Below are 27623 nucleotides of genomic sequence, written 5' to 3'. Positions count from 1 at the left end.
AGCCATACTAAAAAATAATGCTCACCTACTGTGTGCCAGGCTCTGTTCCAGGGGCTGGAAGTCTAGCTGTGAAAGCAAGGCCAGTCACTCCTAGCAGACAGGCCTCAGCTCACAGAAAAACTGGTCCAGTAGACCTAGGTCCTTAAGCAGAGAGCCTGCTTACACTAAGACTGAGCATTTGGGTCCAGTCAAGACACAAATGCATGGAAACACAAGGGACAGAAACAGGTCAGCTCTGAGAGGGAAAGACGAGAAGGAGAATTGACAAAATGATTTGTCTTTAATCGGAGGGGACTCAGAGTGAGCCAAGGGTGTCTCATGCGAGCCTGGACTGTTCTTCTATCGAGGAAGGCAACATTGAGGAGCGGCACTGGCTTCCTTCTCTGAACTCACTGTTTTCCAGCGGCAGACCTACCTTGGGGCCTTTGCACTGGCTGCTGGGACTTCCCCCAAGTCCCTGCCCCCACACCAGCACAGTTCTTCCCTTCACTTAGCTCAGTTCTTTGTTCAAATGTCATCGAGGGGAGAGAGGCTACCAGTCAGGCCTAGGCTACTAGTCAGGCAAGGCCTCCCCCCACCCCCACCCCCACCCCCCAACCTTGCTGCAGCCTCTTTCCAAGTTTGTTTATTTCCTGATATTTATCATAGCCTAGTTTGTTCTTTATCTGTCAACTACACCAAAATACAATTTGCATGCAGGGAAAAACTGTCTTGTTCATCATTGTATTGCAATGCCTTACTTGATGTCCAGCAGGCATTTAATAAATATATCTTCATTTAGGAAGAGGCCAATGGTTAATTTGTATAGAAATCAGGATCTCGGGCATAGTAAATCTCGTGTCACAATAAGGGGGAAAGATCATGAAATATTTAAAGAGTCTCCTCTATGCTTACTATTGTGAAACATGATAAGATCCACTACCATTTGGTTTCTGGGGAAATGCTTCAGTGAGGACCTCAGGGTATTAAAAGATTATCAGAAATCTGAGTCAATGGAGAGAGTGAAGATATTACAAATGGGAAAATGACATAAGCATAGGCCAGAGGTACCAAGGAGTATGGCTCACTAGAGAGCAGAGCACACCATGGCACAGGAAACGGGAGGAAAAGAAGGGGAAGCATTCTGTGACCTGATGCCTCTCACACCCACAGAAAAACTCTATTTGATCTTTGAAGATAAGGAGAGTCACATAGTTATCTGTGGATGGGGAAGGTAGACAATGCTAGCAAGCAACTGAGGAGAGATCAGAGCCAACAGACAGGATAGGTAGTGGATGGGTTGTCAGACTCCCACACTGATCAGGGGGGGTAGAATAAAAGCTTAAAAATAAGGGCTTTGAGATACAAAATATGGAAAGAATATGCTAGGAATTATTATTTGAGTGGTGATCAGGGTAAGAGGGATGCCTTAGCAATAAAGAGCATTTGTTGTTCTTAGAGGATCCAGGTTCAATTCCCAGCACCCATTGGTAGCTTACAACCACCTGTAACACCAGTTCCAAGGGATCCAGTGACCTCTTCTGACCTCTTCTGGTCTCCTCAGGCACCAGGCATGCATGCAAAACATATGCATACATACATGCAGGCAAAGTACCCATACACAAAAAATAAAAAAACAAAATGTAGCCAAACCTTCTCGATATATTTCACTAACTTTACAGAAGCTGCCTGTAGATTCCACAGTAAAATGTTGAGTTTTCTCTTGTACATGGACTGATTCAATTTTAACAGCAAGTTGATATCCTTTTACAAGTCAGTGCTACTATGTTTGAGACTCTCCTATTTATAATACAAAAGACTAGAACATAGAAGGGAATGCGTCCTCTTAACAGGAAAGCATTTATAAGGCAAAAATATGTTGTTCAAGATATGCAAATGTTGAGTCTGAATATGCTTGACAGCATTCATTAATTTAAGCCGAGAAAATTTTAATATATAAGCACTGTCTTCAGAGATATGATGTGAAATGAGAAAGAAGAAGCAGGAAACAAACAAACAAGAGAAAATAACAGATTTAGCGCTTCCTATAGAAAGGAAGAAGTTGTCTTGATTTAATAGTGTGTGTTGTATGGGGCTGGAGAGATGGCTCAGTGGTTAAGAGCACTGACTGTTCTTCCAGAGGTCCTGAGTTCAACTCCTAGCAACCACATGGTGGCTCACAACCATCTGTAATGGAATCTGATGCCCTCTTCTAGTGTGTCTTCTATAGCTACAGTATACTATATAAATAAATCTTTTTTTTTAAGTGTATGTATAGGTGTGTGGTATCTGTGTGTATGTGTTTGTATGTGTATACCAAGGACCAGCCTTGGCTTAGAAAGGGGTTCCTGAGAGAAGGGGTATCTGGGAGCAGTGAAACAAACAACTAGAAGTCATATTGTGGGTTTCAAGCTGACAGCCTATGACAGCTTTCCAGATTGTTCTATGTCCTCCTTTCTCTGGAAATCTCTCTGGTTTTGTTTTGTTTTGCTTTGCTTTGTTTTGTTTTGTTTTTGTAATTCTAAAAACTCTCTACATAGCTCCCCTCTTGCAGACCAAAAGCCCAGTCTTTTATTTATATAATGATTCGGTCTTTACCCCAGGTTCCTTTTTGATTATCCCATGAATCAGCATCCCATGACCCCATTGATCAAGCTCCTTGATTCTTAGAAAGTTACAGCAAGCACAGTCAATAAGATAACTGGGTGGGAACTAGCCCTGAAATTATCATCCCTACCATGCCTGGGTCTGGACCTAAACTCCCTCTGCCCCAGGCTGACCTTGAACTCAGGAATCTGCCTACCTTTGTATATGCCTGTCTTTGTATCCTGCCACTGGCTCTAGTGCAGCTGCCTCTGACCCTTTAGATCTCTGAAGCTCCTTATACAATTCATATTACATCCTCATATTTTGCATAGCTGAGAAATTATATATTTTTGAACTCATGTTTTCAGAGTTCTTTCCCACAGCCTTAAGGGCTGTTCTAAAGGTCACAGCATTCTACCATTTTGCTGAGACATAGACACACCCTTGCCTCCCAGACTCACTCTGTCTCTGATTATCATGAAGTTATTAACCTTGGCAAAGAGGATATTCTTTGAAGAAGGAACATGAAAATATGTTCACTTTTATACAAACAAGGCTTACATCGATAGCAATCATCAATACCCATGAAGACCCACTCCCTGAAGGCTCTGTTCCAGAGTCAGAAAACCATGTCACACTGGCCAAGCTAGGTTCAGCATGTGTGTACATGTGTGTGCGTGTGTGTGTGTGGTTTGTTTGTGTTTATAGAGATTTACTTATTTGTTCCAATTTCTTCATCAAATCCCAGAGATTTGTTGTCCTTTATTTCACTACATAAAAAAAAGTCAGTTATCCCAACACCTACCTAACCTATTGAACATGGAGATATCAAGCTGGTGCCGACATAGAGTCTCCATCTCTATAGTCTAGTGTCTTTGGTACAGAAGTATACTCTGAAAGCTACTAAAAGAAAAACATAAACATCAACCTAGCTACAAAGCCTTTGATCTACAATGGTATCCAGCCTGCAAGATATGCTAGGACAATAGTGGCACAGAACTTGTGGGAGTGAGCAACCAACCAACATCTGATTTCACTTAAGGCCACTCCATGAGAGGGCACCCATACCCAGCACTGCTTAGGTGACCAAGAAGCAGAGACAGGATAACCAAGAGACCTAAGGTAAAACTGAATAATACTGATCTAAAAGCAAGGCGGGGGGGAAATGCAATGACAAAAGGATACCAAGAAAACATAGCTCTCTAAATTAACATGAGCAAATCTCATATGATCTCATAGATCCTGAAGCAGCGTCCATACAGCCTGCACAGGTCTGCACCAGGTCCTTCAGTGCATATATTATGGCTTCCAGTTTAATGTTTTTATGGGATCCCTGAGTGTTTGAACGAGTGGGTCTCTGATTTTTGTGTTTTCTCCTGGACTATTTTCTTTCTGTTGGTTTGTTTTGTTCAAGTTTAATGTGATTTTTTTTTGTTTTATCTTATTATATTTTATTTTGTTATATTTTGAATGAATGAATGAATGAATGAATGAATGAAAAACTAGCCACTAGGGTAAAAGTTAACAACTGAACTGTCATTTATACGTGCTGGGAGAGGAAAAGACTGTTTTCTCCAATGGAGTGAGAATGGGTACAGCAACCACTCCAAGGCAGGCCCCATGTTCAGGAGTAGCTGCCAACACATAACGGGCTCCACTGTTTTTGTGTGCTTTTATTTGGTTACAGTTTGGTGTTTTACATTTTTTTGTTTTTTTCTGTTGGGGTGTTTTATTTTGTTTTCTATTTGGGGTATTGTTGCTTACTTGGGTTTCTGTCTATTTTGTTTTGTTTTTGAGAAAAAACTTAAAGCTGAGTGGGTAAGGATGAGAAGAGGATCTGGAAGAACTTGGAGGAGGGAAAGAATATGATCAAAGTATATTTAAATTTAGAAATTGTTTTAAATAATAAAAAGTATAATAAAAAGAAAATATTGGCTACCCCTTGAAATGATATGCAGCAATAATAAAGATTAATTCATTGTCAATTGGGAGTGAAAAAGATATTAATTAAAATGACATGTAAATTATCAAGTTAAAGCATAAAACAAAAGAAATGGTGTTCAGTATGCAATGGCTGTCAGTTCATATTAGTAGTAATCAAGTATTTAGAAAAATGAAACCATCCTTCAGCAGTTTTATAGTAAAAGCATTTATAAATTTTCATCTACCAAATTTCTTTCTAATTAATATCATACACATGTGGGATGGGATAAAATAATTAAATATGTATCTATAGTTTTCAGTATATGTGGAATGGCACTATGAATCCTCACATATGTTTAACTTAAAAGTCAATAATTCTATTACTGACCTCTAAGTTAGGACCTATATAGATCACTGCTTGGGTGTGAGTTTCTCAAACTCATCCACAAGAACTGGTGCAGAGCTGCATCTTCCCTGAGTGATGGGATGAGGCTCCAGGGTCTGGGCATACACATTAGCAGGTATAGTCAGTCAGTTTTGCAAACCTTGGGCCTGAGACAGACTGCTCTCAACAAGAGGTTCCCAGCTCTGCCCGCCTGTCAAAATCATCCAGGAAGGTTTGTGCCCAGACTACACTTCAAAACAGTGAAGCCCCAGTGTTAGGACATAAGAGTAGTCAGACACCACCATCAGCGATGGGTTTTGTTCTGTTGTCTTTTGTTTTGGTTTCTCGAAGCAGGGTTTCTCTGTGTAGCTCTGGCTGTCCTGGAATTTACTTTATAGACTGGATGACCTTGAACTTGGCTTGCCTCTGCCTCCTGGGTGCTGGCTTAGCATCAGTGGGTTTTAATGCTCCTCAAGTAACTGTTCAGAGCACAGCCACTGCTATAAAACTCTGGTCAACTAGTGTTAACATTAATATATAAATAGATTTTATAAAGTATATTGGCACTATCTTATAAGCAAGTAAGACTCATTTCTGCAGCTTGAGATATTTGAAAATGATCAGGTTTCCTATTCAAACTCCTTTTTTCATACATACATCCCAGATAAACATTTATGATTTAATATTTACAGCTTACTATCTGCCATTGAACGTCAGTAGAAGTAAACCCAAGGGAATATTTAAACAATTTAGAAATGGACACTTAATCTTCCACTTAAGCTTGGGCTTAACTAGCAGAAACAATCTTACGTTCTTGCTATGGAGTTAAAGGAAAGGGGGTAAGAACAGTATCTGGGTGTCATCAGTAGATGATACAGGAGACAAACAGAAATCTGATGACTGGTGTTTTTATAGATAGCACTTTCTAACCTTGTTGAGGTTTTGACTCTCACAAGAATGAAGAATCTCTTAGACCAAGTGTTAAGAGCATCGTCAACACAAGATGCAATTAATAAGCCGGGCGTGGTGGTGCACGCCTTTAATCCCAGCACTCGGGAGGCAGAGGCAGGCAGATTTCTGAGTTCGAGGCCAGCCTGGTCTACAAAGTGAGTTCCAGGACAGCCAGGGCTATACAGAGAAACCCTGTCTCGAAAAACCAAAAAAAAAAAAAAAAAAAAAAAAAAGATGCAATTAACAGGGTATCCACTAGGTCAGTATCTACAGATAATCCATTAGATTAGCTGAGCAGAAGGAGATGAGGGCAGAGGTACCTTCTGTGGAGAAAATGATAAGCATGCCATGAAGGTGACACAGGTCTGAAAACTGTCTGTGACAGCGATGAACGATTGATTTTAAATACTCATATTTAACCAATAAGTCAAACCATTTATAATCTTTGTGTACTCAGTAGCAGGAAAGATGGTTGTGGTTAGACAGAAAGTACAGGCTTAGAACTCTACTCTCTGATAACTGTTATTTAACCAAAGCGCATGCAGTTTCCTTCTGAGCTGTTATTTGACTTTTAAGAGTGCTGTGTGTAAGAGTGAAGCCCCAGCAGCCCAGCTCATCCCACCATGCTCTCTCCTCCGTCTGCTGCAAAGCACCGTGCTGCATGTACCTTTCATTGATTTCCTCAAAGGACTTGGGTTGGGAGAGGAGAGAGATGAGGGGGAGGGAGGGAGGGAGGGAGGGAGGGAGGGAGGGAGGGAGGGAGGGAGGGAGGGAAGGAGGGAGGGGGAGAGAGAGAGAGAGAGAGAGAGAGAGAGAGAGAGAGAGAGAGAGAGAGAGAGAGAGACTAATTAACAACAGAAAGTAAAAGCAACTAGGAGCATTGAGATCAAACACATTCAACAACCTTTACTCCTAGGCATCCCTGAGGCCATTTGTCTTTGGGACTTAGGTTCTAGCAGGGAAATTGGTACTCAGAGAGGGTGAGAGCCCAGGGTGGAGAAGGGAAGGCCCTTCATTTGCTGCTTGCCTTGCTCTCCCTGACGGGCAAGGCTGGCAGTGGGCTGTTATATCCTGCTTCACTTTAGTAACAAATGTTTTAGAATTCTTTTCTGCAAGAAAAAAAAAAATGACTTGGATTTGTTCGGTGTGGGGTATCTATCTAATGAAATCAGCAGTCATCTTTAGAGGTATCTTCTCTCTGCATCCTATATTCTCCAGTTTCTCTAGAATGAATAAATATCACCACCAAATACAGAAACAAATGTCTTACCCTCCCCTAATTTGTTCTTTGGAGACAAAGAAATATTCTCATCAAAAGTCATTGTGAAAGAAAACGGTCCTTATTAATGTTATACTTCAAAGGAGGGTCCCAATTTAAAAATATTAAAGCTTTGCTTTAATTAAACATAAAGCTACCTAATAATTTTAAATTCTCCTTTAAGGACATCCATATTCACTTGATATAAATCTGCCCTGGCCAGAGGTGTCTACAGAGGCCAATCATGAGCCCTTCAATGCCTACTTTTGCCTCAAGCTGTCTCTCAACTTCACTGGGAGGTCTAGGAGGATAGGGAACTTTGAAAGACCTCCATCTGTAGATTTCCCATTTGACAATTCGGCTTGTGTCTCACCTCTGGTAAGCATCTGCATTGCTCATGGATAATCATGAGTCTACAGAGAGACTTTTGGAGAATTCTAGGGGTTTATGAGGAGCAAACCAAGGTGCATCCAAGAGAGTCTCGCTCTCTAAGTTTGAATTAAGGAAACTTGTCACAGGGACACCGCTTCCAGCAATATCTCTGACCTATTTGAGGAAAGTGCCACAATTTTATCGCCCTGATACATCAAAAAGAGAACCAAAATGTTACATCAGCCATTTGGTAAGGTCAGATAGAATGGTTCATGTGAAAGTTCACCTCAGATGAGAGTTCACAGAACAGGCCCAGGGACCAGCATGAGGATGCTAGGTAACCAACAGGAGGCAGGGCTGGCCCAGGGAACAGCATGGGGATGCTAGGTAACCAACAAGAGGCAGGGCTGACCCTTGGAGGACAGGCCTGGCATAAGTGAGGTTATGAGGGGACTCTTTGATTTTAGGTGATCGACCTTCTGAAGCATGATAATCAGACAGCCTCCTTTCACAGATCTCTCGGGGATCTATTAGTATTTGTGAGTCCTTTTTTTTTATAGTATAGACATCATGGATGCCCAAAGATTTTGAAATTCCAGAAATGTGTGAATTCTGAGAGACAGGTCTTTCTGGGTTTGCCTTGGAGATGCTGCTTGCTTCGTTTGCTTTTTGAGACAGTCTTGGGATACAGAGCAGACTGGCCTCGTGCCTGTGATCACTGCTGTATTGGCTTCCCAAGTGCTACAGTTACAGGGTTGTGCCTCTGGACACACTTTATAAACAAATTTAGGAATAGTTTTTAAAGCAGACTTATGCCAGCCTTGCAGCAGTTATCGGCCTGTTTGCTGGTACTCACAGCCAGGAAAACTGTCTCGTCAAGCTCCTCCGCCTCTCTCACAATAGTCTCCAGGGTATCCTTGGCCGTGTCCATGCTCTGCAGGAAGTGGACCATCTGGTCATGCAGGAACTCCATCTTCTTCTTCTTCACTTCCTCGAAGCTCTGTGCTTTCTCATCATACTGGGCCAAAACCTTCTTCATCATTTCCTCGTTCTGCATTTCCAGTCGTTTCTCATTTTTGCTACACTTTTCCTAAAAGGGTGGAAAAAGCACTTTTTAATAAGCCAAAAAGTGATGCCTTCACTTGCCCTTCATCTTCCCCCCCCCCCCGGAAGAACTGCCTTCAGACGTCACAGTACAAGAATCAAACATTAAGTACATGGTCTAAACTTTCGGCCTATATATCTCTTTTGCTGTCATTAGCTTTGCAATGGAATTCACTGTAAGAGTATCATCAAGAAGGTACAAGAAATATCAAAAATTTAAAAAAGAAAAGAAAGTTGTATCCAGGAAAAATGCTGGCACTTGGGCTCTAGAAAGGGATGGTAGGATCTTCGCCTCTCTGTACCAATCTTCTCCTGGGAGGAGCAGCTTTGCCACAGTGGAAGGAAGTTTACTGTCCGTTTGGACACACCTCACGGTTGGCTATTCTCACTATAACGACTGAAGAAGGGGGCAGTAAAGCCGGAGTTCACCGATAGGCAACAGGAGCAAAGGGATTGGATGGTAGTTTTCTCCAGTGGCCTGGAGCCCTTTAGCACTCCTGATTGACAGCTGCAGGTTTTTGGGCCACCTCCGGATAAGGACTGTACTGGCTATTTTTGTGTCAACTTGACACAGCTGGAGTTATCACAGAGAAAGGAGCTTCAGTTGAGGAAATACCTCCATGAGATCCAGCTGTAAGGCATTTTCTCAATTAGTGATCAAGGGGGAAAGGCCCCTTGTGGGTGGGACCATCCCTGGGCTGGTAGTCTTGGGTTCTATAAGAGAGTAGGCTGAGCAAGCCAGGGGAGGCAAGCCAGTAAAGAACATCCCTCCATGGCCTCTGCATCGGCTCCTGCTTTCTGACCTGCTTGAGTTCCAGTCCTGACTTCCTTGGTGATGAACGTATGGAAGTGTAAGCCGAATAAACCCTTTCCTCCCCAACTTGCTTCTTGGTCATGATGTTTGTGCAGGAATAGAAACCCTGACTAAGACAAATTGGTACCAGCAGAGTGGGGTATTCCTGTGACAACCTGACCATGTTTTGGGGAGGACTGTGGAAGGACTTTGGAACTTTCGGCTTGAAGATCCATTTGTTGTTAAGAGCTCTGTCAGATGTTGTGTAGGAGCTTGGAAGATAATGTTGAGAACAGTGCAGAAGATGGAGGCCTGGTTTGTGAAATTTCAGAGGGAAAATAAAAGACTTTTTCAGGGCCATTGTTACTTTGGTTGTGAAGATTCTGTGGTTCTGGTTAGCTGGGGCTGAAGAATCAGCTGTGATTAACAAGATACCAGAACTACTAAAGCAAAAACTTTGCATTACTGGGACTATTGATGCTGGTTAGCTGGAGCTAAGAAATTAGTGGTGATTAAGAAGAGACCAGCATCGTTAAGGTGACATCTTCTGGGAAGTGTTTTCTGAAAGCACAAAGAGGCTGTGTTCCAGAGATAGGCAAGGTTGTACTCCTTCTGCAGCGGGACTTGGTAATGTGTAAGGGTTACCCAGGTGGTACTGGTTTTGAAGGCATGAAGGGGTCATGCAGAGCAGCTGAGGCTCCGCACTGTGAGAGGCCATGGAAGGCCATTGGTGAAGGTGCAGCCTCAGTTGTAATTGAAGGCCCAGGACTGAAGGGGTCATGCAGTGTTTTGGAGATGCCAGTACCATAAGATGACCACCAAGAGCAGCAGCAGCAGTGGAGTACAGGCATCTGGAGCCCAGAGGACGATGTGTGTGCTACAAAGGGCATGGCTGGAGAAGTGACACAAGCCCTTGGAGGAGCCCAGAAGATTGTGAGTTGGATCCCAGACGTTGGACAGTTGGAGATTGATTTTTCCTTTGATTGTGACTGTGCCCTGATATTTTCCCCCTTGAAGGAAGACACTGTTTTAGTGGAGCCCACAGTTAAGAGACTTAATTGTAAAGAGACTTTGGATTTTAAAAGAGATGGATATTTTAAAGAGATTGAAAATTTAAGATTATGTAAAGACTGTGGGACTTTTAAAGTTATTTAGATCTTGGGGATGAATAAGAATGTAAGAGTTGAGGCTTACTAGTGATGTGTTTGTGTGTCAAGTTGACAAGGGGTCAATTGTACTGGCTATTTTTGTGTCAACTTGACACAGCTGGAGTTATCACAGAGAAAGGAGCTTCAGTTGAGGAAATACCTCCATGAGATCCAGCTGTAAGGCATTTTCTCAATTAGTGATCAAGGGGGAAAGGCCCCTTGTGGGTGGGACCATCCCTGGGCTGGTAGTCTTGGGTTCTATAAGAGAGTAGGCTGAGCAAGCCAGGGGAGGCAAGCCAGTAAAGAACATCCCTCCATGGCCTCTGCATCGGCTCCTGCTTTCTGACCTGCTTGAGTTCCAGTCCTGACTTCCTTGGTGATGAACGTATGGAAGTGTAAGCCGAATAAACCCTTTCCTCCCCAACTTGCTTCTTGGTCATGATGTTTGTGCAGGAATAGAAACCCTGACTAAGACAAGGACTCAACATTCCTACCTACTCTCTTTATGGTGGGGAGGCAGGAGTGCCCTGAGGCATCCATTGGCCCCCAAGTCAGTTGTTATAGAACATTTCTGGAGGCCAAGCCAGTGTGGGTCAGGAAAATAGAGTGGAAGTCTCTCACTCATGAAATGGAAACAGTAACTAACGCCTCTTAGTAGCTGGTTGTGAGAGTTAACCTTCAGAGTGTTAGTGTAACCTTCAGTCTTAGTGCGCCGGAGCCCCAAGAAGTGAAGTCTTTGGGAGAAAATTCTTTATCCTGAGACAGAAAGTGGTCTCATGTCTCACAGTGAGGGAAGACTATAAGAACCTTCACTTTTTATTAGGATAACCAACAATGTAAACCCCACACACATACAAACACACTACTTATTACATCCCACAACAGGCACTCTATACCACACACACACACATACTCACACAAAAACACATGCATTTACCGTATATACCCCTACACATGCATACTGCATACTACACACCACATGCACACTACAATACACACACCAATTCAGTTCCAACTAGTTTCCTGTTGATACAGTGTATAAACCAGGATAGAGTAGAAGCAAGTATGTTAACTTACCTCGATGGTATTAAAAAAGGATTCAATCTCACTAACAAAAGCTTCAATCCTCAAGGATTTTTCTTGTAGGTTATCAAGAAATTCTCCTAATTGAACCTGAAGAGAAGAATTAAAATATCTTTACTGTATAGAATTAGAGAAAAACATTTCAATTAGTGGGTTCCGGTTTCTTTCTTTCTTTTTTTTTCTCAAATATTTATTTACTATTATATATAAGTACAGTGTAGCTGTCACCAGAAGAAGGTGTCAGATCTCATTACGGATGGTTGTGAGCCACCATGTGGTTGCTGCGATTTGAACTCAGGACCTTTGGAAGAGCCGTCAGTGCTCTTAACTGCTGAGCTATCTCTCCAACCCGAGTTTCCAGCTTCTTTAATATAATTTTTAGAGATTCACTATTCTATTTTCACTAACAAATCAAATTTTGAGTAATTTTTTTGCTGCTTCACCTAAATGGATTTGAAAGATTATGTATGATAAACAGTTGAGTTTTATGGGGCTGGAGAAGTAGCTCAGTTGGTTAATAGCCTTCTTTGCAAGCATTAAGGCAGGAGTTTGGTTCACAGACCAGTGCAAAGCCAAGTGGATGGATGTGCAAGCTTGTAATCCCAGAAATGGGGTAGTAGAGACATGTGTGTAGTCTACCATGAAGTCATGATGGTAGGAGGCAGTGGGTCCCTTTGTATTTACAGGTGATTCTAAAATTCCTCAAACTGATAATCAACGCTCTAGGGTTCTACTGCAGTGTCTATAACACTCATGTCCTTATGAACAGTAATAATTCAAATCCAGAGCTTATTAAACACAAATGCCCATACATAGGTGTGCCTACAGTCATGGGAAGACCAGAGGAAAACCTCTCATATTGTCTTCAGGCACTATCCACCTGTTTTGCTTTTGACAGCGTCTCTCACTTTCCTGGAACTCATTAAGTAGGTTAGGCTGGGTGGCTACTGAGAACAGGGATCTGCCTCCTTCAGGGTATCCAGACACCACTGCATACCAGACTGGAAGGATGAATCGGAGTCTAGAACGAGTATTGTGGAGGGGAGTGGGGGCCTTTTCTGGGAATATTAGCGTTATAGCTCTTTTAGACAATACTCAGTGAAACAGCCCTCTTAGATCATCTTCAATGAAACAGCTTGTGCACATACTTTATGTGGGGTCAACAAGGGTAATGTAAAATCACTGGCTGGAACTTAATGTACTGTGAATGCCTCATTTGTATTAAAGGGCATTCCAGGAATCCCAGATGCTTTCTGGGTGGGTTCTTATTGGGTCAGAGGAAGTTGAAATTGTAGGTTTTCCAAGAGGGCATGGGGGTCAGGTCCCCATACAAGGTAAGGGAAAGGGAAGCCCTACTGGTAAAAGGGAGTCCTCCACTTTGCACCAAGCTCAGCTATCCGGACATGGTAGACCTTAAGTAGTAAGACTTCCCAACAGCAATCTAGAGAAGTTGGAGGCTGGATGACGATAGTCCCCAATTCATCCATAGTTCTAAGCGTACAGGTATTCTGGCCTGATGGGTTTGGCCTAATGCTACTTGTATTCTTATGTTAATTTGGGTCCCCCAAATTGTTTGCACAAGAGTCTGTGTCCCCCCACACATGTAAGGCACTAAGGGATCCTATCCCCAGTTGATTCTGATTGGCACATAACATTGCTGGCAGCCAATGGCCGGGCAGGGCAGACAGAGGCTAGGGACCCAGGGAGGAAGGAGGAGGAGGAGGAGGAGGGGGAGGAGGAGGAGGAGGAGGAGATCCACCATGCAAGGAAAAGGAGATGAGAGATGCCACATGTGAGAAGGTGTAGGAGCCAGGAAGAGTGCATCCTAACAGGCCTGCTGAACTGGGTCCAGGGCAGCCAAGGAAGGATACAAAACATAGGAAGTGATAACTCGGGATTATCAGAGGGAGGTGGATTCGCCACATAGAGGTTAGAAAGTGGCTCAGCCACTGAGCTGTTTTAGGTATCTCAAAACATAAAGGCTATGTGTGTGTCTTTCATTACGGGATGGAAACATTGGGGCGGTAGCAGGAACCCATCACCAGGATTATGTTATTATTATAAAACAAAAACAAAGCTGAACAACAGAGCTGCAACTGTCCACAGAATGGTGCTAACCTTACGACATGAAGCCTCATCAAGAAGCTTCTAGTTTCCTGCAGGTCTCAGTCCCCAGCCCCGCCCCCAGCCCCGCCCCCAGCCCTTAGACTTCTGTGACACAGCTGCATCTTTCTGTAGTTTCTTCTCATACATGTGTTTTTTCCTATCTCTTCCACTTCTAGAATGTCCTCCTTTCCGTTGGCTATTACAAGATCTCTACCTCATTAAGGCTCAGCCACACCTCAGCTTGTAGAGACATCTTTCCTGTCCTGCCCACTTCTACCCAACCATTAACCCCCAAAGGCTTAGTCTCTCAGCTCCCGAAAGCCAGTACCGATCTGAGGAACCTCTAAGTTCACATTCTCATTCTCATTTTCTTCCCCTCTCACCCCCAAGGACTGGCATCCGGCCTGACATAGAGCAGGAGGTTGGCAAACACTCCAAAAGCAGGCAAGTAGAGAGTCAAGGATGAAATTAAATGAATAAGGGGCAGTCGTCACCATGTTGGGGATGGCGGCCGACAGTCCGGGAAGAGGCACAAAAGTCCACCCGGAAGGTGCTATCGATTTCTCCAGTTACAGCTGTTTGTGATATAATTTTACTTTCCTAATTTTTTAAAGATTTACTTATTTATGTGTATGAGTGTTTTGCCTATGTGTACGCATGTGCACCACAGGTCTTAGAAGAGGGCATTGTTTTCTTGGAATCAGAGTTATGGATGCCTGTATGCTGCCATGTGGGCACTGGAAACTGAACCTAGTTTCTCTGCAAGAGCAGCCAGTGCTCATAACTGCTGAGCCATCTCTCCAGCCCCCAGTTTTTCTTTTTTTGAAAGTTGCCTCCAACTCTTAATCTTGGATAACTCAGTGAAAAGAGAAAAGCAAGCCTTCCTGGCTTTAGTCAACTGGTTTTCACTTTTCTCCTTCCCACGATCTTTAGAGAGTATCAAACAAACAACAAACAAAACCTTGACAGTGTTGTGTGTGTGTTTTTTTAAGATGACATCATCTTACTTTTGATCTGTTTTTAAAAGTTTGAAAAAAATCATATGATCTGAAGAGATCAGAGTATTACTTTTGGACTCTGTAAATTGTCAACATCTAGAAAAACTTAGATATCATCATCACCATCATCATCAACATCATCATGTATGGAAAACTGAGGCTTGTTTCTGCAGACAGTGTCCAGTAGCTGTCAGTCTTCAGAGCAAATGTAATTATAGAATGGGGCACATTTCAGTGGACTCAATGCATCCGTGGCTTTTAGAAACACATTTGTGTGGAATCTGTTGAGATTCCCCTTCCTCCAAACTTTAACAAGATAAACGTAAATACAATTTCACCCTAGAGGAATAAGAGAGAATTAAATTGATAGGAAAAAATACCCAGATTCTAAAGTGCAATTCTATTTAATCAGAATCAGTGACAATTATTTAACAGCAACATCACTGAAGGGTGGTTTGAGAATCAGTGATGGCAAATGACTGAGTCAAACATACAGACATACAGCCAAGAGCATAAACTACAACATCAGACCAAATCACTTAAACTCCCTGAGCCCATTCCATTACTGGTGAACTGATGACAGTGATGAGGAACTAAGAGAATTAAAATGCACTTTATACATGAAGAACTCAGTGCATGCTGGCACAGAGAAAGTCCTCGAGTTTTGTTATTATTTACTAATTTTTAAGATCATCTTGACTGCTCTATGTTGAAGAGTGTGTGAAAATAGAAGATGAATGGGGGTTGGATGGGTGCTCAGTGAGTGGGTGCTCAGTAGATGGGTGGTGCTCAGTGGATAGGTGTTCAGTGGATGAGTGGATAGGTGCTCAGTGGATGGGTGTTCAGTGGATGAGTGCTCAGTGGATGGGTGGTCAGTGGATAGGTGTTCAGTGGATGGGTGCTCAGTAGATAGGTGCTCAGTGGATGGGTGCTCAGTGAATGAGTGCTCAGTGGATGGGTGCTCAGTAGATGGGTGCTCAGTGAATGGGTGTTCAGTGAATGGGTGCTCAGTGGATGGGTGCTTAGTGAATGGGTGTTCAGTGGATGGGTGCTCAGTGGATGAGTGTTCAGTGGATGGGTGCTCAGTGGTTGGGTGCTGTGATGGTTTGTATATCCTTGGACCAGGGAGTGGCACCATCTGAAGGTGTGGCCTTGTTGGAATAGGTGTGACCTGGTTGGAATGGGTGTGTCACTGTGGGTGTGGGTATAAAATCCTCACCCTAGTTGCCTGGAAGTCAGTCTTCCACTAGCAGCCTTTGGATGAAGACATAGAACTCTTAGCTCCTCCTGTGCCATGCCTGCCTGGATACTGCCATGCTCAACCTCTGAACCTGTAAGGCTTAAATCCAGGCATCGTGGTACACACCTTTAATCTCAGGAGACAGGCATGCTGATCTCTGCATTCAAGGTCAATCTACAGAGCAAGAACCAGGATAGCCAACCTTAGGCAGTGAATGCAGAGTTTGGAGTTTGCCCAGCTGGTTTCCTGCCTTGCTCTGGAGATTACAGTTAATTAAGTTGGATGAATCTCAGAAGAGACCTTGAAATTTGGACTTTTAACATTGTTGTGACTGCTATAGACTATGAGGACTTTGAAAGTTGGACTAAATGCATTTTGCATTATGCTATGTTTAAGTGTGGCCCCCATAGACTTATGTTTTTGAACAAGTCTATGGGGACCAGGGAGTGGAATGTGATGGTTTGTATATCCTTGGACCAGGGAGTGGCACCATCTGAAGGTGTGGCCTTGTTAGAATAGGTGTGACCTGGTTGGAATGGGTATGTCACTGTGGGTGTGGGTATAAAATCCTCACCCTAGTTGCCTGGAAGTCAGTCTTCCACTAGCAGCCTTTGGATGAAGACATAGAACTCTCAGCTCCTCTTGCGCCATGCCTGCCTGGATACTGCCATGCTCCCACCTTGATGATAATGGACTGAACCTCTGAACCTGTAAGCCAGCCCCAATTAAATGTTGTTTTTTTATAAGACTTGCCTTGGTCATAGTGTCTGTTCACAGCAGTAAAACCCTAACTAAGACAGGTACTGAGTGGATGGGTGCTCAGTGAATGGGTGCTCAGTGGATGGTTGCTTAGCGGTTCCATGTTTCTCAACAACATCTCTGGCGAGATGTGATATAATGAGACTCAAAATTAAAATCTTACTGTTTCAAGCATTTTTTTAGCATTTAGAATAGAATTGGCTAGGGCAGTAGATTCAAATTTTAAAGGACAAAATTATTGATCACAGAAAGTAACTTGCTTTGTGTGCTAATGTGTAACTATTGAGGCTAAAAGCAGTTTCCTTTTTTATAACATTAAGGGTCTTTGTTATGAGATAGCAATTTCCTTAGAACCTAGAAAAGTGCTCTGACACATATCCTACCCATAAAAATAACAGATAAGCTAGTCGTAACTAAGTTCATAGTGAAATATCCATATGTTTTCAGACCATTTTGCTTAAAATAAATATTAAATAGTGGTCATTTTTAAGAAAATGCAAAAGCAAACCCAATATCTATGTACAATTTGTGTGTGTTAAGTTGGTTTACCTTAACAGCACTTATAGCTGTGTCGAGTGCTGAAACCTCGTGGTCTTTATGAATGTCCAGTGCCTTGTCCATTTCAGAGACCAGGCTTTTGCAGGTGTAGCAGTAAGATTCAACCTGAGTCTTTTTCTGTTCCTTTTGTGTCTTAGCGGTCACTGATTCTCTTGCTGACTGGTCTTCTGTCCTGTCCCACACTTCCTGTGAAGCAGACACTCTTGGTTCCCCCTCACTTGTGAGCTCCTGCTCCCTGATGTGCTCAAAGGATTCTGTTCCTTGAGATGACACCTCTTTGGGTGAGGATTCTGAACCTGGCTCTTCTGGTAAGATGGCTTGACTGGCTGCTTCCTGATTCAGAGAGCCAACAAAGTCATACTCATCCTGCACAGGGGTATTGTGGAGCCTCTCTTCCCGGGACACAGATGGGACTAGCCTCTCTTGCAATACTTCAGGAGCATAAGTGGCACCTGCTGCAAATTCTTCCTCTGGGAAAGACACTTGTACTGGGACATTCAGATTGACATCTGGACTTGCATTTCCTGCCTCATTACCCTGGCTGCTTGGCTCGCTCTCCAGAACACAGCGGGTGTCCTGGAATGGAACTGCATAGCTCATCTTCTGGGTGACTGCTCTGACTTGCTCTGTAATGGGAGCTTTCTGCTGCATTGCCGCCTCATCAAGGGTCTCCATGTGGCCTGTGGGTTCTCCTTCCCGGCCAACAACCATGTGCTGTTCTTCCAGATTTTTCTCCCAAAAACTAGTTTCAGGCTTTCTCCTGATCTCTCTTTCTGCAACTCTCAGTTGCTGTGAATCCTCTTCACCAACTGGCTTTTCTTCCAGACCTTGGCCTTGATCTTCTTGAGTTACAGATTCGTCATGAAGAATGTCGTCTTTGAGTATGTACTTCTCAAAATACATACCTGGTCCATCATCAGTGTCAGAATGTCGCCTTGGGAATGATGTCTCAGAGTCCACACTGTCACCTTCTGAAGCTGTTTCGCCTTCATCTTTCTCCCCACACGCCCCTTCATACAGATCTTTATAGAAGAAGGAAAGTGCTGGGGGCTCCTCTAGCAGCTCAGGGTTGACAGCCTTGGGGGTGGTGGGAAATATTTGTCTTTTTGACAGAACTCCTTCCTCCACATCAAATAAAGGCATCCCAGGAGACCTGGAGTCCACATCTTTACTGATACCCTTTGGAGCATTTCTGTCATCTGGTTTTTGGATAGCCAAAGACTTTTGCATCTCTGCATGAGATAATTTGCTATCATCCTTTTCTGGCCCGTAAAAGCTCTCGTCTAACTTTACTAAGTTATATTCGTGGTCTAGGGCCTGTTCGGCTGAACTTTCTGGAAGAGAAGTCAGTGTTTTGGTGGCTTCCTCTGAGGATTCCTCAACAGTGGATTTCTGTTTTTCTGAGCCTGGGGAGAGGTTATAATCAATCAAAGTATAATTTTCAAAATAATCCTCTTCACCAGAAACTGTGGGTTGGATAGGTGTGAAGTCACCCATTCCTGAGTCTGTGGCTATCTCCTCCTTTGTCTTATGAGTTTCCTTTGTCTCCTTTTCCCTCAGTGATGTAATTTTCCTATCAGGAACTTCTAACTTGCTCTTCTGTGTTTTATGGGAAGCAGCTGCCTTCTTCTCATCATGAACAGATATGCTTTTAAATGAAGCTTTCTCTTCCAAATACTGTAACTTATCTTGCATTTTTTCACTTTCTTCCTGATCCACTGAAGGGATGAAGGCAGGGGCATGGATATTCAATATCTCGCAGCCTTCAGAAATGATGCTAAAGGCACTCTTCTGATCTTCTGAAAGGCCAGCTGGCTTGCTGGTTACTGAAAATGCTTCATCTTTCACAGAGGTGCCTTCAGGCTCCTGGGCTGTGCCTCCCATAGGAGGAACTCCATCAGCACTGATCTCTGATGCACTAAGCATAAACTGAGTATAGTTACTTGCTGCTGAAGAGGGCGGTTCGTTTCTGTGCACCTCTTCCACAGCTTCCAAGTGATGCTTTGAAATAAGAACAGACTGTTTCAGCATCTCTTCTGTGTAGTCTTTAGATGTCTGGAAAGTGTGGACTGTGGGCCTGTCTGACCATGTTTCTTGTTTCTTCACTGTATGTTCTACAGAAGTTCCTAAAACAAGACTTTGTGGTTCTACAGCTGACAGCTGAGTTGGCGGTGCTCCTAAATGCTTTGTTTCATCAGTCATGTGCTCTGATGCCCTATCAGCATCCTTAGATAGGGATCTTGGCTGCACACTTCCATCTTCCGCAGCCACTGAAGCACCAAGGGACAACTCAGGCATCACGAACTGCCTCCTTTCCTCTTTGAGATCCACTCTACTCTCACTTGACTTTTCCAACTCCAGATTTCCTTCCTGAGTAAGAGAATGGCCATCCATTTCCTCTCCATGGGGAGACTCCACACGGGAAACCTTGGTTTTCTCTACTAAAGTTTTACCTTCTTCCTGGGGATGTGGTTGGGTTTCTGCTGCCTTTCTCTTCCTAATTTCTGGGTATACCTCTGTGACTATATGTTCTGGTTTTTCAACAACTGGTGTTGATTTAGCCAGCAAATGTGCTTGGGCCTTATCCAAAGAAACAGCTGATGCTCCAGGCACAGGCATGGCTGCAGGAGGGTATCCTTGATTCTCTCCTTCTGAAAATACCCATTCCTGCACTTCCTTTTCTCTCCTATCCAAAGCAAGAGTCTTGCTGGGTTTTTCCATGAGCTTTTCAGTTGGAGAGATGCGCTGTTCCAGCCTCTCAGCAGCTTTTGATTCTTCCAATTTGAAAGGTCGAGATTCCGGCATCGTTTGCAACTCTCCTACTGCTTCATTTTCCCTGAGTTCCAAGGGAGCCATGATTTCTTGCTTCTCTGCCAGGCCCCTCTTCCCTGCCAAGGAAAATGATCTAGTTTCCCAGCCATCCTTCTCCTCTGTTGGACGTTCCACTTCCTCTTCACAATGTTCCAAAGAAGTGGGCTTTGGCATTTCTTGTCTAAGTCTGTCTTCACCAAGATCACTTAAACTGCCTTTTGATTCCACTGGCAGAATCATTGATGCTGGTTCCTCTGAGTTCATCCTTGTGAAGGCAGACTGAGCTGATTTTGGCTGCTGTGGCATTCTATCTACTACGTCAGATGACGAGAGCCATGTTTCCTTGTGATCACTGCTTGGCTCTTCCTTATGTGCAGAAATACTCCACATAGACGGAGGAGAGACCTCTGGCTTCTGGCATCTTTGGCTCTCAGTAATATGAAGAGGAGCCATGTTTTGGGCTTCCTCCATACCCACTTTCTCACCCATAGAGGAACAAGGATGAATTCCAGGATGTTTGTCACCAACTGAAGTAGCTAAGCTTTCACCCATTCCTTCTGAGAAGCCTGGCAGTTCCTTCTGCCCATAGTTTTCAGAGTTAGACTTAGGCTGCTTTAAAACGTCTTCGTTTGATAAAAATGTGAGTTTTTCTTTAAGGTCTTGACTTATGCTGGATTTAACTGAAACACCTTTGGGTTCCTCAGCCAGTTTAACTGTGACCTCGGGTAATGACTGAACCGCTGGCTTCTCAGCTGTATTAACCTCAGCAGGAACTGTACCTTTAGGCTCTATGGCAGGTACTGCTTTCTCTACAGAGGGACTTGGACGAGTTTCTAGATCTTCGTTGTCAGAGACCTTACTATCTGGAACGCTTGATCCAAACAATAAACTAGACATCCATGATTTAAAAGATGAAATTCCTTTCTTTCCCTTCTCTGCAGGAAGACCTTGGTCAGTGACCAGTGACTTCTCAGATGACTTTTGTGTCACCTCTGGGGTCTCTGGAGGTTGAGGTATGGCTTTTGCTTTCACAGCAGGGACAGATTTACTTTGGGTGAGTACTTCCACATTGCCAGAGGCTAGCTTTCTCCCTTCCTCAGAATCATCTACAGCCTTTGACTGAACCCTTCTGGGTTCCTGAGATAGCTTCTCACCAGACACTGGTGCTTTGCTTGCTTCTTGGTTTCTGGTTTCAGATGTGTGATCTGTATCCAGTGGAGCAGCCCCAAGTTTCTCTGACATCAGATCAGTGCTCTCAGAGGACTCCAGCTGCCCAGATCCTGGTTTTCTATCTTCAGGCTGATTGACTAAGCTATCTGGCTTTTCCAGCATCCAGGTGTTGTCCTTTGGAGAAATGAGACTCTCTTTCACTTTTGATCCTGTAACACTGGCACGCTCAGTTGTCACAAATGGCTTGGGTTGCTCCAAATTCTCCTTCTTCTCTGCCAATTGTTTAACACCCAGCTCTGGCTTATCTGCAGAAGAGCTGCTCTCATCAGGCACCTCAACAGCTTGGCCCTCATGAAGGGTCCGCTTAGGCTCTTTTTGCTCAATGGGGAGGTCAAAAGAAGCAGTCTCTAATGGAGCTGAGGCAGGCACAGGAAGCTCCCTGTTTTCTTCTTGTTCTTTTCCTCTTCTCCTAAGCTCAGTGGGGCCCTTTTCTAAGATAGAAGGCCCTGGTTCCATTCTGATGGGTTTTACTGGTTCTATACCTAAGGATCTATCTCTATCTCTACTATCAATGAGTTCTGACCCAGCAGTTGGTACTTCTGATAACTGTTTGTGCTTCTCAGGCTCTGGGGGGAGCTTTAGAAGCTCTTGCTTTCCTGACAGGAAACTCCCCGGCACTGAAGAAGATGTCTCCTCTGCTTGTCTGTTCATCTCATGTCTGAGGGCCAGTAATGTTGGGGCTAAATCATCTGACACTAAATTTTCAGAATCAGGAGACCTTGTTATCTCCTCGTGTTTGTCATTTGGCACTGTGGGTTTGGATGTGAGTGACACTTGCAATGGAGGTGACTCGTTGTCTTCTCTCTCTACCTCAACCCCTGAGTTGACAGGAAGTTTGGGTTCAGGCCTTAACACCTCTGAGGCAGACATGCTGGGCAAAGGCAAACCGCTGCCTAACTCGCTCTTCCCTACTCCCTTTAAGCCTGGGTGTTCCTCAGGGCTGACAAGAGATGGATCTGTCAGGACTTCATCCCTGCCTAATTCAGTTGAATTTGAATCAAGCTTAGTTACTGGCACTGTGGTGGCCGAAGAGCTGGCTTCTGTGTCTTTCCCCATCTCTTCGGCCAATGCTGGAAGTGCAGGTGGTGCAGGTGGTCTGTGTTCCGCCTCCCTCTCTCTTCCCTGTGAAGCTGCAGGAAGTTCCCTAGTTATTTTGGACTCCTGTTTCACTTCCATTTTCACTGCAGATAAAACCTTAGGTCCAGAAATAGATGTTTCCTCTGGAGGTGAGTGTGGTTTTGCCACTTCAGGCTCATTCTTTGACAACATTCTCTGTTCTAGTTCAGAAGTCACAGTTGGAGCTAAATTGAGTTTGACATCCGCCTTTGGCTCATCTCCCAAGTCAGACAAAACTGAATATTTCATCCCAGACCCTGGAACATTTGGGGGCTGAGGCTCTGGTGTCTGATCCTGCGATTCGTGTGCTGTCGCTTCTTGAGAATCCAGCACAGCTTCTTCCCTTCTGACTTTGGGCAAAGCCATCTGTTCATCTGCACTTGTTAGAGTGAGCGGTGCTGTGGGTTCCTGTTCTGGCTTAAGCACACAGGTTGACTCGGGTGAAACTGAGGACTGAGAGGTGGGCAAAACGGATGTGGTTCCTTCCTTTACCACTGATGAGAGAGCAGAAGAGGAAGCTGCTATTGTAACTGCTGGCAGACTACTCTTTGCATCTCTCTTCTCCCATCCACTGGTTGGTGGTGGTACCAAATCTTCAGTCTCAGGCTCCAAAGATGCCTGAGTTTTCTCCTGCTGTGCCAGGATGAGATATTCAGACACAGAGGTTGAAATTGTTGGAACATCTGACATAGTTTCTGCTTGGCCGGTCTTATCTGCTGAAGATGGCAGGCTCAGATCTTCGAACACAGGCCTAAAAGGGAAAGACTCCTCCCGCTCCTGCGATGGATCAGAATGGTCAGGCACAGGAGTGACCACTGAGGACCCCGCCTCTTCTTCATCTGCCTCTGAGAAGTAGGAATAGTCTGGAGCAGACCTCGTAGGTAGTAATTCGTCTGGCTCGACTTTGTTTTGCTCCGTTTCTGCGATTCTGTATGGTGGGATTGACACCTGTGATGCTGAATCCGGAGAAAAGAGTTCAGCCTCTTCGGTATCCTCATCAGACAAAACAGTCTGCTCAGAGGGTGACGTTAAGCACAGTGGAGAATCCCGCCCCAGCTCTCTCTTCTCTAGTTCCTGAGTTGGATAGGGTGAGAATGAGAATTCTGACGCAAATGCAGAATCAGGGGAAAGGGGCCCAATATTGTCCTCTTCCTGCCCTTGCTCTGATAGACCTGTGGGTGAGGAGGCACCCTTTAGAAGCAGAGGGGATGTGTGGCCAAGCTCTGATGTGGAAGAGAATGAGCCCCGCTGCTGGTCTCTGCTCCCTTCTTCTGATTGGACCACTTGTTCGGATGAGGTGGCCCAGGGAGGTGGGACATGGCTTTCAGAAAGCAGCTCAGTGGTTTGTGGAGGGAGAGCGCATTCCGCTGCAGAGACCTCATTGGATGAAGATAGCCCAACTCCAATGGCTTCCTTCTCTTCTTCTAACAGGGTTGCAGGATCAGAAAGGCCTTTTGGTTTGAGTTGGGGCATATCATCTATTGTTTTTTGGGAGGATTCCTGTGTTGCATTTTGTGAAACCGAGGGTTTAAATGGCAGCTTTGAATCTGATGCGAAACTTCCACTTCCTAGACCCTCATCTTCCGATAGAGCTGCATGGCTCTGTGCGGCTGGGGGAAGTAGCGCAATATCTTCTTTCTCATCTTCTGCCTGAATAATGGGCTCAGAAACATGTTGGGACTTTAATGGGAGCTTGTGGTCACCTGTTTTCAACAGCAACTCTTGCGCATGTGCTGGGACAGAATACTCAGCCGCAGATTCAGAATCTGGTGAGGGACACACGCTCTCCGAGGCCTCGTCTCCAGACAGGACTGGCGAAAAGAGTGGAGACTGGATGGCAGATGTCTTCTCAGTGGTGGATGGAGAAAGGGACTGCTCAGATACAGAGGTCATAGCTGGGGAATAAGACTCACGTTCCTCTTCGTCCTCTGAAAAGACTACAGGTTCGGTGCTAGATTTCACATCAGATCCAGAAACTGCCTCTACTTCCAGCTTCTCTGGTGTACGGTTCAAATCCTGTAGGACTGAATACTCAGATACAAAAGCAGAATCAGTAGAAACAGACTCGTTTTCCTCTCTTTCTTCCTCAGACAAAGTGATACGTTCAGGCGTGAATGTCATCTGTGTTGGTAGAATGGGCTCTTTTCTGTGCTCTACTTCAGAGGACAAAGGCGATGGGGAAGTCTCCTTAGAAGCTAAAGGACTTTCTGGGTAATCAAGTTCTATGATCTCTTCTTCTAGACTAGAATCTTCGGGTTCAGTGGTATCCGTGATTGGTGTAGAAGTTTCCACTCCCCTCTCTAGTTGTTGTGCCTTTCTATGAACCATGGGTTCAGGCGCATGCTCCTCCTCTCTATGAACTATGGGCACAGGCTCAGGCGCATGCTCCTCCTCTCTGTGAACTATGGGCTCAGGCGCATGCTCCTCATCTCTGTGGACTATGGGCACAGGCTCAGGCGCATGCTCCTCCTCTCTGTGGACTATGGGCTCAGGCGCATGCTCCTCCTCTCTGTGGACTATGGGCTCAGGCGCATGCTCCTCCTCTCTGTGGACTTTGGGCACAGGCTCAGGTGCATGCTCCTCCTCTCTGTGGACTTTGGGCACAGGCTCAGGTGCATGCTCCTCCTCTCTGTGGACTATGGGCTCAGGCGCATGCTCCTCCTCTCTGTGGACTTTGGGCACAGGCTCAGGTGCATGCTCCTCCTCTCTGTGGACTTTGGGCACAGGCTCAGGTGCATGCTCCTCCTCTCTGTGGACTATGGGCTCAGGCGCATGCTCCTCCTCTCTGTGGACTATGGGCTCAGGCGCATGCTCCTCCTCTCTGTGAACTATGGGCTCAGATGAGGTCACGTATTCAGACACTTGTTCCGTTTTTTCTGTTGAAATCGGCTCTAGCCCTTCCATGTCTGGCTCAAACTTTTCTTGGATGGCTGGCGCTGGTCTTGGTGGTCCTGTCTCCAAAGACTCCTTCTCTGCCTCCCATGGCATGGAATGGTTGACAGAAACCAAGCCTTCCTGTTGCACATCATCGGCTGAGCCTGTCAAGACTGAAGCATCATCCTCTAAACTTTCCTTTCCTTGTGCATTCTGCTCCAGTTCTTCCTTTGCTCTTTCAAGGACCATGGTTGCTGGAGTGCTTGGTGGCTCCGTTCTGTGGGTCTTTGATTCACCAGCTAGCTGTTGTGGCATCATCTGTGGAAGGCTGAGATTTTCTTCTTGATCAGCTGTATCATTTCTGGCATTAGAGGGAAATGCGTGTTCTGTTGAAGTTGGAACATTTAAATGGGAATCGGCATACGTTTTCTTTTGCTCTTCGTGATTAAACAATGAGGTCCTGGACCCTTTGGAGAGGGCACCTCTCCAGGGTGGAGCAAGCTCTCTTACTTTGTCTTCTTCTGGGCTCTGGACTAATTTCCTTTGGGAAACTATATTAGAACCGCCATTGCTCAAATCCGGCTCTAGACTAATAGATGAATCTTTTCCTCTCCTGTAATGTATTTCCTTAATTACATAACCTTTTGGCAACGTCCCATAAAATTGTAGAGGAATTAACTCTTCTTTAACTGAATTGAACATCTTTATTTTGTATTGTACCGTTCCTATGTAGACTGGCTTCAACACTAATGGTTTGTGCTCTTTGTAGATAGCCCCCGTGATGGGAGGCGTATTTGATGCAGTCTTCTTCCTTCTTGTTTTATCATAAGTGCCAATAGATGACTTTTCTTTCTCAATATTGAGCACAGGGCTTTCTGAAATTGAAGGACCATCTTCTTGGTTTGTCAGAACATCTTGCAATTCCAGAGAATTCCTTTTTTTGCTGCCTTTCCGACGCAGTGATGGTGAGCCACGCTTGGACTTCTGAGTTCTTTTCCGTGTCCTTTTAACTTCATCCATAATAAAGGAAACACTTCCTGGAGGAGAAGTCAGAGCTGATCCTTCCAAACTACATATTCCCGAGGTCTGACTTTCTCCTGAAGCCCAAGGAGTGGAAGATCTGCTTGAGTTGGTCTCCCAGGTTATCCCACTGTCTTCCCGTTGAACTGCCACCATGGAAAAGGACGGGTCAGAGACGATACACTCCTGCTTGGTGTTGCCCTCCTCATCCTCATCTGATAACCTATGGTGAGTAATACCAATAATTATATATTATAGTAATAAATAAAATTAATATTAATTATTAGCACAAGTAAATGTAAAATATGGAAGTCAGTACTCACATCCACCTCAAATATGGGGTGAATATAAAATAAAGTTAAAAAAGTTAAAATCCAGATATCAGTGCAGCAAGAAAGCCCAGGCCAGAATGGCTCAGTAGCCAGCCTTAAGCCAGAAGGAAAGCTGAAATTCATTTTCACTCCTTCCCTATTCTGGGTTGCCCTCCTGGTCCTCCCGTGTTCCCCAGTCACGAAGGCTCCCTTCTCTCACCAGGACCCACATGTGACCCTGGCATCTGTGCTCTTTGTTCCCACAGGGGCCCCCAAACCTAGCTAGGTTTTGTGGACCACCCACTCCATCTGCTTCCTATCTGGCCAGGAGCCTGACTCCTGCCTCTTATGGGCCTGGTCTCGGCCCCTCCTATTTTCCTTCCATTTCTGCTGTGACTATTCCTGGCTGATTTAAGCAGCCATGTTGTATATTGGCCACTGTTTCATAAAGACTAAGCTGGAGATTAAGACCCCAGGAGTCTTTTCTCCTAGGAATATAACTATAATTTGAGGTAATTTTAAAAATGCTGATTGGCCTATTGTACTCTTTTACAGCAAGAGAAACAAAACTATATAACGGTTAAGTGTAAATATTAAAGCAACATACTTTTTTTTTTTAAAAAAGAAAGACATATAAAATTCAGAGCCCTTATTAGCTTTTCAAAACTCATTAGTCTGTGCTTCGAAGACTGGTTCTAAAGTCTGGAATACTTTAAAACACCTGCAGGAGCCTTAAGAAAATACTGCCATCACCCACGCCTCTCTGCCACCAACAACTCTGGTATTACTGTTGAGACAGACTTTGGACTTTGCTATATTTTTTATTTTAAAGCGCTAGGGAGCTTCAGTGTGCACACGGAGTTGTGAAGCCCTTGCCTGAACAAACCTACCTCTGAAACGTTCGCAGCACGCTCTCAGAGGCTTGCTTGCTCTGACCCCTTCCTTGTACCCTGGACTTAGGGCCAGAACTTCAGTGCTACGGCTGTGCTAGACTACCTCTGCTAAACATCAGCCTCCC

General features: G+C 44.4%; 1 protein-coding gene across 1 annotated transcript in view; it reads right to left on the bottom strand.

Moving 5' to 3' along the window:
* Cmya5 (cardiomyopathy associated 5) overlaps positions 1-27623 on the bottom strand; it is a 98359-nt gene that overhangs the window by 38042 nt on the left and 32694 nt on the right. The window contains exons 2-5 of the mRNA XM_085830909.1: positions 17235-26517; positions 11577-11672; positions 8311-8544; positions 6492-6514 (exon numbers count right to left, since the gene is read on the bottom strand). Coding sequence (XP_085687035.1) covers positions 6492-6514; positions 8311-8544; positions 11577-11672; positions 17235-26517 — 9636 coding nt within the window. The remainder of the gene's footprint in view (positions 1-6491; positions 6515-8310; positions 8545-11576; positions 11673-17234; positions 26518-27623) is intronic.

Source organism: Mus caroli, unplaced genomic scaffold (genome assembly GCF_978045245.1).
Source record: "Mus caroli unplaced genomic scaffold, Mus_caroli_1 scaffold_15, whole genome shotgun sequence".
In the NCBI taxonomy this organism is placed as follows: domain Eukaryota; kingdom Metazoa; phylum Chordata; class Mammalia; order Rodentia; family Muridae; genus Mus; species Mus caroli.
Note: the sequence above shows the minus strand (reverse complement) of the source record. Positions and strands in the feature narration are given on the sequence as shown.